Below are 14082 nucleotides of genomic sequence, written 5' to 3'. Positions count from 1 at the left end.
TTTCCAGTACAATTATTCCTTCTGTAAAAGAACCCACAACATTACTTGAAAATTAAACAAATACTTCTCTCTCAAAGAAATCAATTACTGTCCTTCTGTAAACTTGTGCTGCAACTGGAACATAATTACATGCTCATTGAAAATAGCATTTTTCTGATTCAACAGAATGATGGATATCCTCTCTCACTATCACACAAGGCACACGTTATGTCATTATACCCAATTTATAACACATGGATGGAGATAAGGAAACTGATTAATCATTTCATTACTCAAATTTTATGACAATGTAACTTCACTGAGAACAGGATTGACATGATGGAAATGAAACCAAATGTATGTTGAAACCAGCAGACATAAAAGTTGTGAACAGTAAAGGTGGTAAAACAGGGACTTAAAATATCACTGTGAAAATGTTGGGGCCAGGTGAAGTAACTAATACTTTAATTTGCTGTTGTTTTATTATCTATACTTCCATTCTTATCTTTCATCTTTAGAAAGCTTGCAAACTAGTGAAGTATTTTCTCTTGTTAAATATAGTGTTTAAAAAAGGACTCCCAAATAAATTAGACAGATTTTCCTAAGCAAATGGCCAGATTTCATCTGAGAGACAAAGTTTTGAATTATAAAATGGATATGAATTTTCAGGCCAAGCCTTTCTCCTCAGTATGCCTACAAGGAGTAACACACAACTCCATGAATAAACACCGTGACCTATCAGGTAACTGAACAAAAGTAGCTTGCTATATATACTCTTGCTGTACAGTTAGTTTGAATGAGAATGTGTTTAATATTAAAATCTTACTTTTTGAAATGACATTAAAGCCACATCATTCCCAGATCCTGTTACAAAGATAATTTTACATTTGGATGTAATACATGATGAAAACCCACTCTGTTATTTTGCAAATTATACACGGTTATAAGTTAAATGTGGGAGATTTGATGCATAACATCCAAACTGATAAACTGGTCTTCTGTATCTATGTTTTGTTTTAATATAAAGTAGTCTCTGAATATTATATCACCTGATTTAACTTACAGTGATTGATATTAGTTACATTTGATTGACTTTTGTGGAACTACCTGTAGTTTCACCTAACGTGAGAGAAACATCAGCCTGAGAGGTCGGAAGATGAATGGAAATTCAGCTAAGCTAACTGCTGTCAGTATTGTTTCTGTGAAAACAGAAACAGTTTGTGTCAATCCAAAAATAATTTGTTAACCTAACATTAGTATATATGTGAACATATATCTGCACATGCACTTTCTATTAATAGGCATGTGTATGGCACACACATTGGAAAATTGTGCTTAAGCTTTTACTGGAAAAAACATATTCAACCTTGCCAAAACACACTACACTCACAGAGTGCTTAATTTTATTTTAATTATTGTTTCTTTATGTAAACCAAAGGATTTAGTGATTGCTTTTTTGTTTGGCCTTCAGCTGCAGCTACAGAAGAGTGTCCCAGAAGACACCCAGGTCTTGCGTCTTACACCCTGCCTGTGCGGCTCTGTGCAGATATCTCAGAAACTTTAAGGTATCTAAAGTGACGCTAGGATGTATATGTTTAGATAGCTGAATCACACCCAGAACACCATGACAGTCGCCATAATTTCCTTCAGTTAATTTTTCAGCATAACACTGAACTCAGAAATGCAATTCTACATCAAGTTGTATCCCTTTAAAAGTATTGTCCTGATAAAGGATATTTTCCCCAAGGAAAAGTCTCTGAGAATGTGTTAAAGCAATTCTGCTTCACATGGATTTGGTATCCAAAGGAAGTAGGCACTACTTCTCATATTTTACACTGCTCCGGGGCTGAAAAGTCCTTGACGTCTACACATGGATAGACAGAATAAATTATGGCAGCCCCTCCTGCTTCTCTCTGAGAAGTGCTACCACAGAGAAAACATTTGGCACATACCACAAAAGACATACATTTCCTGGCCACAACCCCAGTCAAGAAACAAATTTTCAGGGAGTTTATGGAGGATTCTCCATAATCATCATGTGACCATGTAATGCAGGAATTTTTAACCTGTCAGGTGACAAATATTTTGTTACTTACAATGTGGTACCATAAAGGAATTGGTTCCGACAAGGCTGCAAGGTAAAATTATCTCTGAATTTTTGGCAGATGGAATCAGTATTTCCGTATTCTAGTTCTACCACATATTCTGTGAGTGATTTTCAGCATGTCAGCTAGTACCTACCTTCTGTACCTAGTCTTAAAAATTGACTTTACATTATCTATAATTTGACTTTATACTATCTGTAGATAATAAAAGATCCTATATCAAATACTTTGACAAATATTAATTTTATTGCTCCCTAATACTCCAAGAATGCTACTTGCAACAACTCATTTGTTTCATTCAAGGATTACAAACTCAGCCATTAGGTTGTTTGATTCAGAAAATAAAATCTGGAACAAAATCTCATCTGACAGAACAACGTTTGCCTTTAAAAAAATATACTCACTCTTATCAGTAGTTAATAAGGTAAATTAAGTTTTGAAAGACAAACATAATGCTTCTCTTCAGCTTCTAATAATTGTGTCATTTGTGATCCACTCTGAGGAAAATTAAACTATACTTTTGGGGTTATGCTGCAGCATTTTACAAGCTAATGACTGCAAAACAGCTGTGTTACCTAAATGAGAGGATTGTTTGGTTGATGTAAACAATAAAAAAAGAAAGCACATCACTTTTACATACCCTTCAGTTTTAAATGTGGACAGAGTATTATTTCTGTTCAAACTTCTAAAACCCAAAAAGTTTACTCTTAAGTTTTCCCACCTTCTCCTTCAACAAAAAAATAATAATAAAAGGGTTCCTCCATGCTGCTGATACATGTTATATATCAAACTTATTCCCTATTTTTTGAATACAGTCAAAAGTTGCTGTTAACTGTAATTTTATAACTGTTGCCAGTGAAAATGGGTACATAAGAGTGAGCAACCAACTCATGTTAAGCACAGTTCCACACAGCTGGACAACTCCAATGTGTGTCATTGACATCATTCAGGAACTTGACTAACTGGTACTACAGTATAATCACATTTTGAGATTTTGACATCTGTTCACGACCTGTTCTCAGTTAAATATTTATAGAAGAAATTGCACTATAATAAAAATGAAGTTTTAAATCCTCCTTTGTCTTCTTCTGTTGTTGTAAATCACATTTTAGATGCCCCAACTAACCTTAGTTACTCCAGCATGAGTGTGATATTTTGTCGTCCACAACAGCAAAATAAAAGTGACCTGGGAAGTCTCTGCTGCCTGAAGTATATGGAAGACAGTAAGTCAGTCCTAGCTTTTTCATAATAAGTGTATGTTCTCTTCCCTGTCCTTAGACATTTTTTTCATAGAAGTCAAAACTCATAGGGAGCCTATAGTTTATCTCTTTTTATGTCTGTTTTACTCAGACCTTCAATTCACAGGTTTTTTTCATTTACATTTAATTAAGTTTTAAAAATTTCAAACTGTGCAACTTAGTACAAATAAGAAAAAACATGAAAGGATACAGGATATAGGTGAATTTAACTTTTACTATTTACCTAGCAACATGCATTTTGTAGGATAGGAAAAGCTAGCAAGGCTTGATAGGACTGGGTATTGTGACAGCAACTGAAAGAAAATAATTTAAAAATTTTTTAATAACAGTATTTTAAATGTTCTACTTACAGTGCTACTGGGCCATGCAGCATACACTCTTAGAATAACTTGAATTGCACAGTCCACATTACCAAAACACTTTTCATTAAACTGCACAGTCAATAAACTTGACATACACCCATATGAATGTCGGAGTTTTCTTTTATAATCTTGATTCAAAAATTGAAATAATGCAAATTTATATTAAAAACTTTCTTTCAACTGGATAGTAACTGTTGGACTATTTTTTTGTTGTTTTAATTATTGATTAAAATGAATATATAGTATACACTAGCAAAGTCCAAAACTTGATAACAGACAGATAACAAATCTACTCTTCTAAGAAAGAAAAATCAGGGGAGAAAAATAAAGAAATAGCATTGCCTGAGCACACAGTAAGATAAAAACACCTAAAAACATAATAAATTAAAAAAAAAAAAAGGAGAAATGTAGAACATAAATTACATGGAAAATATTACATGCTGCCTAAGACTGAAAAAAATGAAATTGTTTTGCAGCTTTAACAGTTTCTAAATATGTGTTGGAAGCAGACTTGCTTAGAAAACTTAGAAAACCAGCCTGTTAAATACTCTCCTGAATTGCTTATATGTCTGTATCAATATTTCCTGTATATACAGTCAAAGAAAATGGAAATTATGTGTCCTATTAAGATTACTAATTAAATAGTAAAATGTTCAGCAAATATAGGGAAGAGTTCACCAGGCTTGTGAATGATTTAGTTAATTGACTCATAAGCACAATGCTACCTACTTCTGAAGTCTGTTGATTTTTTTTTATATTTTAATGCAAAAGCAATTCAATAAGTTTTACATCTCAATGTAGCCCAGCAGATCACTAACTACATAAACCTTCTACAACTTTTGAAAAGAAATCCTTAAAGGAAAATGTGCCTGAAGCTGCAGGACAGGTATTTCTCTGCAACACAGCTGACAGTGGGTCAAGCTAGCAAATATCTCAAATACTAGAAAACAAGGCAACTAAACATAAAAAAAAAAAAAAATTAAAAACAAAAAAAAGAGAAAGAGAAAGAAGAAGAAACACACTCAGAAATACACTGGTACAGTACAAAGACTGGCACAGCAATAGTCAAACTGCTAACCATGGTTATAACCCAGGTTCGTATTGGTATGTACAATGCCAGAGAGCTGTCTGAGTTGATAAATCAGATTCTATCCTTTTAAAGATGTTTCTTGCTACCCCTTGCCTATAATAGTACAGTTCTTTACTTATTCAGAGCATGAATCCTCCTTTACTCAGATCCTGTCCCTTTTGGCTCTGTACATCTCCTGGGAGTGCAGAATGATTCAGTGGTAACTTAGTCATTTGCGCACTGTACAAGATGATTTTACTGAAGAGGAAAAAAATACAGGCTGCACTTATCAGTGGAACACTTTGTGTTAAATAAAGATAATTAAAGCATCAACAATTCATCTATTTCATGTTTAATTAGCCCCTCTTTCATCATAATTTGTTACTGAAGGTCAAATGTGGGTCACTTTTAAAAACTAATTGTAAAGTATTTAATATAATGCAAATTGAGAACAGAAAATTGAAATATACTTCTGTACACTTTGCACCAAACAGTACTGAAGTTAAATGTATGAAACGAGTCACCAATGTAAATGTTTATACTTGATGACAATGTTCCCATTTTTTTTCTCTACATTGCACTTAGTGCTACCATGACATTGTTATTTTTACGATTATTATACTATAGGACATTTGCTTAGCTGAAAGCGGTCAGAAACTTTATTCTTGAGAGTTGCTTTGTGATTACGAAAAGCAGCCTTTGAAATAAGCCTCTGTGTGTATGTGCGTGTCTGTACATAAGCAAGAAAAAAGATGATGCTTTCCTGCATGGTTAAACTGATTGCCCCCTTAATGGATGAATTTTGGATCCTATTAAGGCTGCTGGTTATATGTTATATGCATATTTATGAGGAAATTGACCCATTTAGTTTATAGATACAATTCACATACATGATAACCAACTAGTCAAAATGCTTCTACATTGCAACAGACTGATTAATGTTTGAAATGTTATGAAACAAATTAACTGGCTACCATACAAAGAATTTTTTCAGAAATTAATTTCTACATATTTCACTTTCCTGGAAATAAGACTTTACAGGAAATCCATCTAGTTTTGACTAGTGTGTCAGCACACTCTGGTATGATAAACATTTTTCTTTGCCAAACAGTACATTTCCAATGAGGAAAGGCGTAAGGAGAATTCTTACAGAATAAAGGAAAATAGGAATTCTTAGGAAATAAAGGATTACAGAATTGGCCAGGAAGCCAATACCCCAAGCAAAGAAATAATGCTGCTCAGAAATTCCTGTACTCATTCTGCTAATTCTACCAATGGTGACAAATATATTTAAAAAAAAAAAAAAAAAAAAAAAAAAAACCACCACCTCAACTCCAGTGTTTTAAGTAGTCAATAATTATTGTTTGTTGAGCAGAGCAAGTAAAAAAGAAACCAAGAGAATACGACGGCCAAAAAATGTAAACATATAAACAGGGTTTAAAGGCCTGTTCTTTAAATGGTGGTTGTTAACATGCTAATCTCATATTCGTGATTAAAAGTTTCAGTGAAATAAACCTGCTTGTATGCCACTATCTTGCACTGTGAAACAAAGCAGAGAAAACAGCATATATTATAAAGATATATATGTAAATAACATGAGAAAATAAACATTTATTTACAATTAAAATCTATTATTAGAATTATGATTAAGGATGCAACCCTCCAATCTTCCAAGTGATTCCTCTTAGGCACTGAGTTTTCCCTGTCTTTGGCTGTCTTTGCTGGAAGTTAGTAGTATCCAGGCTCCTCACAGGCAACGTGCAGCACCTGGAGGGTTCAGATTTTAAATCTGTGATCCAGAAAAACACTTGCTTAAACTCATCCCCATTCAACAAAACACTTCTGTACAGCTTTAACTTTTGGCAAGTGATTAAGACCTATGGAATTTAAACATTTGTTTGCCATTAAGTAGATATGTTAGTGCTTTACTGAATAGGAGAGAATTGATAAATGGGAGGCTAAAAGGATATTTCAGAGTAATACCATGCTAAATAAGACAAGAATAGGAGTCAAACTTGTGAAAGATCTGCTAAAAAAGTGACGGTGAAATGTCAGAAGTCTACTGAATACAGAATTTAGTTTTAAACTTTATATAAAATGCCTGATGTCAAGAAGGAGGAGAGTTACAAATTGTGTGTACTTTTCTCCACTGAAATTCTCCTATACAGTACTGTATCAAACAAGATGTATTTGGGAACTCACATAAGAAATTCAATGCATTACCTTAAAAAGGAAGTATCAAATAATCAGAATTAAAACAACTTGTATTCACTGGGGTACACCAGTTGATCACGTAAGTAGAGACTTTATTTCCCGATTGCTATGTTGTAGATATACGAAAGTATCAATTACCAATTCTAATTACACTAATGGGAAATTAGCATTGCTCTCATCTCCAGTAACTTAGAGCAGGTACAAGCTTCAGTGTCCACTTATTTGTTCTAAAACTTCATACACCTTCTAAGGTCTCCTTAGAGCAAAGGGAACTGCCAATGAGTAAATAAAGGCAGCCTTAGAGATTTCAGCTAGTCTCCCTATCACGGTCACGTCAATATGCCACTGGTTCTATTTCACATGTACAGCTGAACTATGAAACAGTCTGATATACACCACATCAGAACCCTTTATCTGCAACTGCTTCACATTTCTCTCCAAACAACGTGCTAAACAAGAGCTCCATGTGGTTTGGGTGTTAAAAATCCTCATGTGTTTTCCCTGATAAACTGAGAAATGCTCCACTGTCAATATTTGAGATGTGAAAAGTCTACATATTGTTTATGCAAATAATTTTTAATGTCTCCACTATTATGCAAAAGTGTGAAAAAAACTATATAAATGTCACTCAGCAAGAAGCTGGCAAGTACCCATAGGAAAGTGGTAACAGAATTTTGTGCCTGATAGTCTCTCCTATAAAGTCTGTTATTTAGCACTACCTTTACTGTTTTCTCGGACACTTTCCTTAACTTACGTGCATGCTTTACAAGTGTGCAAATACTTTCTACATATTTAAAAATAAAAAGATAAGGCATTAGAATATTGGCTATAAACTACTCAGGTAAACTAACCTTCATAACAAACTAAATATTTAGCACAAGAAAACTATTGACACTGAGAAATTGGTTTTGTAACAAACTAGATAAATAACGGAGCAATTCAGCATGTATTTCTTTTGGTTTTACTGTTGCAAGTAAAAGTGTAATAAAGCCATTTTTTTCTACTAAGAAGTCTTCTAATGTATTGTATATCAAAATATACCCTTGAAAATGTTAATTAAAACATATTTCTGCGATATAATCTTAAATAAGTTTTTTATCAAGCAAAATAGTCTTTTGTATGGTGTAATCCTTTACCATTCCTACACTTAGCATGCAAGTCATTCTGTTACACTGAAAATAAATTACACTTTGACAGTTTATAATTCATATGTTTAGATGAATTGCAGCAGCAAGAAAGAAGTAGTATCTGATTAGCATATGTTCCACTGCTACTTTGTTGTTCCAGTGTTCACTGAAACGGCATAATCTACTATGTGCTTAATAAGCCTTAGTAGATGGAAGCTTAGGAACTTTCTTCATACTTTGTATTTTATACAGACTATTTTCAAACTGAAATTGTAATGTTCTCTGCAGGAGAGAGCTAATGAAATGTATCACCCAGAAACTACTGTGTCAAACGTTCTATAAATCTATATCACTTGTAAAACAATATACACAAAAATACTGGCAGATAGTACATCAATCACACTTTTTTTTTTGGTGATCTGGAAGACTGAGTGGCTCATATAATTCATTTTCTTTTACAGTATTTTAAGTATTTCTGAGCAGAATGCAAATACTGGCAACACATTGCAAAACTTCAATTGTAGTAGACTAGCAGACGTTTCAAAGTATAAAAAAATGTCACAGTGTACCATATTTGCATGTTAATAAGTTGAAAAGAAAGCATTTTTGTCAAACTAGTCAGAATTTCCCTGTTTCAGACTTGGCTGTGTATTTACATGAATCAGCATTCATTTGTCTCCAGATTCTTGTATAACACGCACTGTAGCTGAGGAAACATTCAGAATACTACCTTACATGGAAAAATGTAATGGAAATCACCAGGTGTTCAGTGCCTCATTTTACCATCACCCAAAAAATACTCCCACAAAGAAAAGTGACCTCTGTTCAAGCTACGTATGTGTCTTATAAAGTAAACAAAACAGACACTTTTACTTAGGAGCTTGATTCTCCTCTGTGCTATCCCTATTTTATTTCAAGGACTAAAGTCCCTACCATCACCAGTTTTAGGCTATCGGAGCTTCACTGAAGCCATCTCCGCAACACAGCCGAGACGGGAGCCAGTCACTTGTGGCACTCCTCAGGCACACCTCGTTCTGAGAGGTCTCACGGCAGTCACACTCTACAGACAGAGCTATGCAGCAGCTGGGCTGGCAAATTAGGGCCTCTCGGCTTCAATGGGTGAATTTCATGTGATATACAAGGGGGTGGGGGGAAAGGCAATGAAAACATAGTGGGGTGCGATTCTAAGCTCACTAACATGCACGTGTATTCAGGGCAACTGCTGCAATGAGTGCAATCTCTGTGGTGTAAATTAGACCGCAGACAGGCTTTGTAGACTATTTAAGCGTTTTGGTCCTAATGAACGACCTGGTAATGACAGCCATTAGCGCTTCAGCGCGGCGGCTGCAAATCCACTCTCACCCACAGCTTTAGGAAGCGTCAGGCCGGCAGCAACCCCCTTTCCCCAAAACACCCGGCTACCGAGGCGAAACTTTCCGCCTCATCCGGAGCTCACTGTCTCTAAGGCTGGGAAAGCATCACGGCGGGGGAAGCGCCCGCTGCGAGCGGGATCGGCCGCGGAAGGCGGGGCCGGGGGGTGCGGCAGGACCGCGGGGGCGGACGGGGCACCGCGGCTCCGCCGGCTGGGGCTTCCTGACCGCCCCCCCCCAGCCGCCGGGACTGGCCCGCGGGCGGGCGGCTGATAAAGGCATCTCAGGTTGCCTTACAGCTCGCCGTCTGGGCTGGCGACCGAGTCCCCGGCCCGCCCCCCGCCCCCGCGGCCGGCTGCCGCTGCGCCTGCGGGGGGGCGCCGCGCCCGCCGCCTCGGCGGGGCGGTCCCGCCGGCGCGGCTGCACGGACGGGCTGGTCGGCTGCCGGCTCTGAAACGCGGAGGGAATGATGAAAACGATGATAATGATAATAACAAAGATCTCTGAGTCCCCTTCCTGCGTGCTGTGCGTTGGTCCGGCACCTGACTGCCTGCGGGGGGGGGCGGGGTTACCGGGCTGAACGGGTCATTGAACCTGACGGTCGTGTCTGCCTGTGCCGGTGGGGGAGGCGGGGGGAGGCGGGCATCGCCGCTCCCTCAGCCGGGGGTGGGGGGCTGTTGGGGGTGTGTGTGTGTGGGGGGGTGCGTGTCGGGGGGTGCGCGGACCGCGGCGGCGCGGGGGGCAGCTCTCTTACCTGCTTGCTGTACTTGCTGCTGGCCTGGCAGCTGTACTCGGAGCAGTGGTCCGACCCGATGGAGATGTTGTCGCCGGCGCCCACGAAGGTGTTGGCCGGGGGCAGGTCCTGCACGGCCTGGTGCTTTTTGCCGGCGGTGGGGGACTGCGGGTGCAGCTGGACGGTGGGCAGCGGCGAGCTCGACTTGTAGTGCCTGGCCAGGTCGGGGCTGCCCGGGCCGCCGTTGACCGAGCGGTACCGCCCCATACCAGGGCTGTCCGAGAGCTTCTCGTTGACGCTGTCATAGCGCTGCCCGTTGGGCTTGGAAGCCTCCACGGTGACGATGCTGCTGTAGAGGGGCTGCTTGCCCTTCTTGCCTTTCTTGTCCTTCTTGGGCTTCTTGGCCTTGTCGTGCTGCTGTGGGGTGAAGAAATCCTCATGGTCCTTCTTGCCGGCCTCGTAGCCGTGTTTGCCCTTGGAGCGGCAGTAGCGGGCCATGACCACCACCAGGATGAGGAGGATGACAGTCATGATGCCGGCTACCACGCCGATGACTATGCTAAGCCGCTGCTTGCTCAGCTCATAGCTGGGGTCGCCAGCGATGTCCTGGGCCAGGGGTGTGTGGAGGCTGCGGGCCACCTGGCTCTCCACCACAGTGGCATTGGACAGGCTCTCATTGACGAAGACATGGAGCAGGGCAGTGGTGGACTGGGGCGGCTGCCCACTGTCGTTCACCTGCACCACGAGGCGGTGCAGGCCGTAGTGCTTGGGGGCCAGCTTGCCCACCAGTGATACCACGCCACTGGCCGGGTCAATCTCAAAGAGTTTGAAGGGGTTGCCCCCAACAATGCTGTAGTTGAGGTCAGCGTTGAGACCAGTGTCGGCGTCGGTGGCAACCACCGTGGCCACCACAGTGCGCATGTTGCTGGAGGGCGGCAGCACGGTGTAGGAGCTGTTGCTGGGGAAGGTGACTGTGGGCGCATTGTCGTTCTCGTCCATCACGAAGAGGGACACGGTGGCAGTGGCAGAGCGTGGCGGCTCACCTCCATCCACTGCCTTCACCTTAAAAGTGTAGCTGGTCTGCTGCTCCCGGTCAAAAGAGACGGTGGAGAAAATGGTTCCGGTGTCGTTCTCGATGGAGAAGATGCCAGCTGCCTGGTCGTGGTCACCGGGCTGGATGGAGAGGCTGAGCTCGGCATTGAGGCCTTTGTCAAAGTCCATCACAGTCACCATGCCCACAGGGCTGTTGGGCTGCAGGTTCTCCTTCACATAGAAAGTGAACACGTCCTGCATGAAGCGCGGCTCGTTGTCGTTGCGATCTGCCACCCGCACCACCACCGTGGTGGAGCCCTGCAGCGACGGCACCCCCTTGTCCCGGGCCGTCACCTGGAACTCATAGGTGTCACGTTGCTCGCGGTCCAGCACCGCCTGCACCGACACATCCCCAGAGTCAGGGTCAATGCTGAAGATGCCGCCTGGTGCCTCCGAGGAGAGGGGCAAGGCCTCCAGGGAGTAGGTGATCTCAGCATTCTTGCCACTGTCCGCGTCCGTGGCGACCACTGTGGCCACCCTTTCTCCAGGCAAGTTGTTCTCCGGGAAGGAGACCTCCAGCACGGCCTGGCTGAACACAGGAGGGTTGTCATTAGTGTCCCCAACCCGCACCAGCAATGAGTTGTTACTGGACAAGCTGGGGCTGCCCGAGTCCACAGCCACGATCACCACATTGTAGTCGCGGACAGCCTCGTAGTCCAGAGGGGCCGAGGTGTGGAGGAAATACTTGCGCTTGTTCTGTGGCTCCCCTTCACCCTCGCTGGCCGGCTTGAGCTGGAAGGGCACGTCGCCCACCACGGTGCAGGTCACCACGCCGTTTTCACCTTGGTCCCGGTCCGACACCTGCACCAGGGCGATGGGGGTATCCACCAGCACGTCCTCGGCCACGCTAGCCACCCCATCCCGGAGTGGGATGCGCCCGATTTTCCGAATGTCGATGGTGGGCACGTTGTCATTCTCGTCGCGGATGTTCAGCACGACCGTGGCCTTGTCTGTCTTGGGGGGCTGGCCCCGATCTCGGGCCATGACAGTGAAGCGAAGCTGGTTCACCTCCTCCCGGTCGATGCGGTGCAAGACGCTGAGCCAGCCGGAGGTCTCGTCCAGCCGCAGCAAGCGCCTGACGGACTCGGTGGCTGCCCCGAAGACGTACTCGATCTGCCCGTTCACCCCCACATCCAGGTCGGCGGCTCGCAGCTGCAGGATGGGGGTCCCGGGGCTGCTGTTCTCTGCCAGGTCTGCCTCGTAGACGCTCTTCTCGAAGCGGGGGCTGTTGTCGTTCACGTCGGTGATCAGCACCCTCAGGATGGCCTGCGAGGACCGCGCCGGGTCGCCGCCGTCCCGCACGCGGAGGCTGAGCTCGTAGGAGTCCCGCTGCTCCCGATCCAGCGCCCCCTTGACGATCAGCTGCGGCTGCTTCTCCCCGTCGAGGGTGTCGGCCACCTGCAGCTCGAAGACGCTGCTGCGGGCCGCCGCGTCCGCCTCCTGCCGCCGCTTGGTGCCGCCGGGATAGAGGGCGCTCTCGGAGGCCGCCGAGGCCGAGCCCCCGCCGCCGCCGCCGCCGCCGCCGCGGCGGCCGCCGTCCCCGCCGGGCTCCTGCAGCAGTTCGTAGCGCTCGATGCCGTTGCGGCCGAAGTCCCTGTCGGTGGCGGTGGGGAGCAGGTAGAGGGTCCCCACGGGCCGGTTCTCCTCCACGGTAAGCGTGAGGACAGGGGAAGGGAAGGTAGGGGTGTTGTCGTTGATGTCCAGGATGATGACCCGGCCCTCGAAGAGGTCCACCCAGCTCTGCGAGGGGCCGATGACCGACACCTCGAAGTCCAGGAAGCACTCGTTCTCGTCGAAGATCATCTGGCACTGCGGCAGCTTCTCGCGGTCGATGCGCCGCTCCGTGGTGCTCAGCTCCCCGGTCATGTTATCGATCTTGAGATAGTCGGAGCCCGATTCCAGGCTGAATGTCACCTCTCCGGATCCCGTCACGATTCCCAGGTCGGAAGCCACGTTGCCGATGCGGATGTCGGCGGGTCCCTCCTCGGCCAGCCGGTACCTCAGGAGCTGCTTGGCCGCTGCCAGGCTGACCCAGAGCGGCGGAGGCAGGAGAAGCAAGAAGCAGCAGCAGCAGCAGCAATGCACAAAGCCAAGGAGAGTCCTCATCCTCCTCATCTTCCCCGCACCGACCCCCCCCCTCCTCTCACTCCCACCTGCCCCCCAGTAAACTCCCCTGATAAGCCAACAGACCGGCTGAGCGTCCGGGTGATCAATTATAAAATCCTTCTGTTCCTGGAAACTTATTGTCTCATGGCTGGTGGTCAAAACCCTGCTGCTGGCTCCTCGGCTGCTCTCCCTGCCTTCCAGTTGCGATATACTTACAGTTCACGGGACAGTGTATTTTGCTTTTTAAAGATTCATCTCGGTAGATAGGATGGGATTTTCCTCCTCCTCCCCCTTCTCCTCCTCCTCTCTGATTTTACTGTAATCACTTTGCAAGGTTTGCAGTAAAAGCAGGAGTAGCAGTGTGCGATTCGAAGCCCCTCAGGTCGTCTTCTTCGACACTAGAGTTAACTACAATTCATACTCTCTCTCTCTCTCTTTTCTCTCTCTCTCTCTCAGCCGTTTACGACCAAGGCATTAGCTTTATTCTTCCCCCTCTCTGCACATACAGGGAAAAAAAAAATGTGATTCGCATTATTCAAAAGGCTTGTGTCCGGGAAAACTCCAAATCCTCTTAGCAATGTGCAGTTCTTAAAAAAAAAAAATAATAAAAAGGTAAAGAAAAAAAATAAAAATCCCAATAATGTCGGTAGCTGCACAGTTGATAGG

General features: G+C 43.7%; 1 protein-coding gene across 10 annotated transcripts in view; it reads right to left on the bottom strand.

Moving 5' to 3' along the window:
- The window catches only part of PCDH7 (protocadherin 7), a 288269-nt gene extending 274817 nt beyond the window's left edge, over positions 1-13452 (bottom strand). For 7 of the 10 annotated variants that reach the window (XM_072863501.1, XM_072863500.1, XM_072863504.1 and 4 more), the window contains exon 1: positions 10240-13451. In XM_072863501.1, the coding sequence (XP_072719602.1) occupies positions 10240-13425 (3186 nt within the window). In that variant the 5' untranslated portion in view covers positions 13426-13451. Of the gene's footprint in view, positions 1-10239 lie in introns of all 10 variants that reach the window. The other 3 variants (XM_072863499.1, XM_072863502.1, XM_072863505.1) reach the window with 1 other exon arrangement.
- Between the last annotated feature and the right edge of the window lie 630 nt (positions 13453-14082).

Source organism: Ciconia boyciana, chromosome 5 (genome assembly GCF_034638445.1).
Source record: "Ciconia boyciana chromosome 5, ASM3463844v1, whole genome shotgun sequence".
In the NCBI taxonomy this organism is placed as follows: domain Eukaryota; kingdom Metazoa; phylum Chordata; class Aves; order Ciconiiformes; family Ciconiidae; genus Ciconia; species Ciconia boyciana.
Note: the sequence above shows the minus strand (reverse complement) of the source record. Positions and strands in the feature narration are given on the sequence as shown.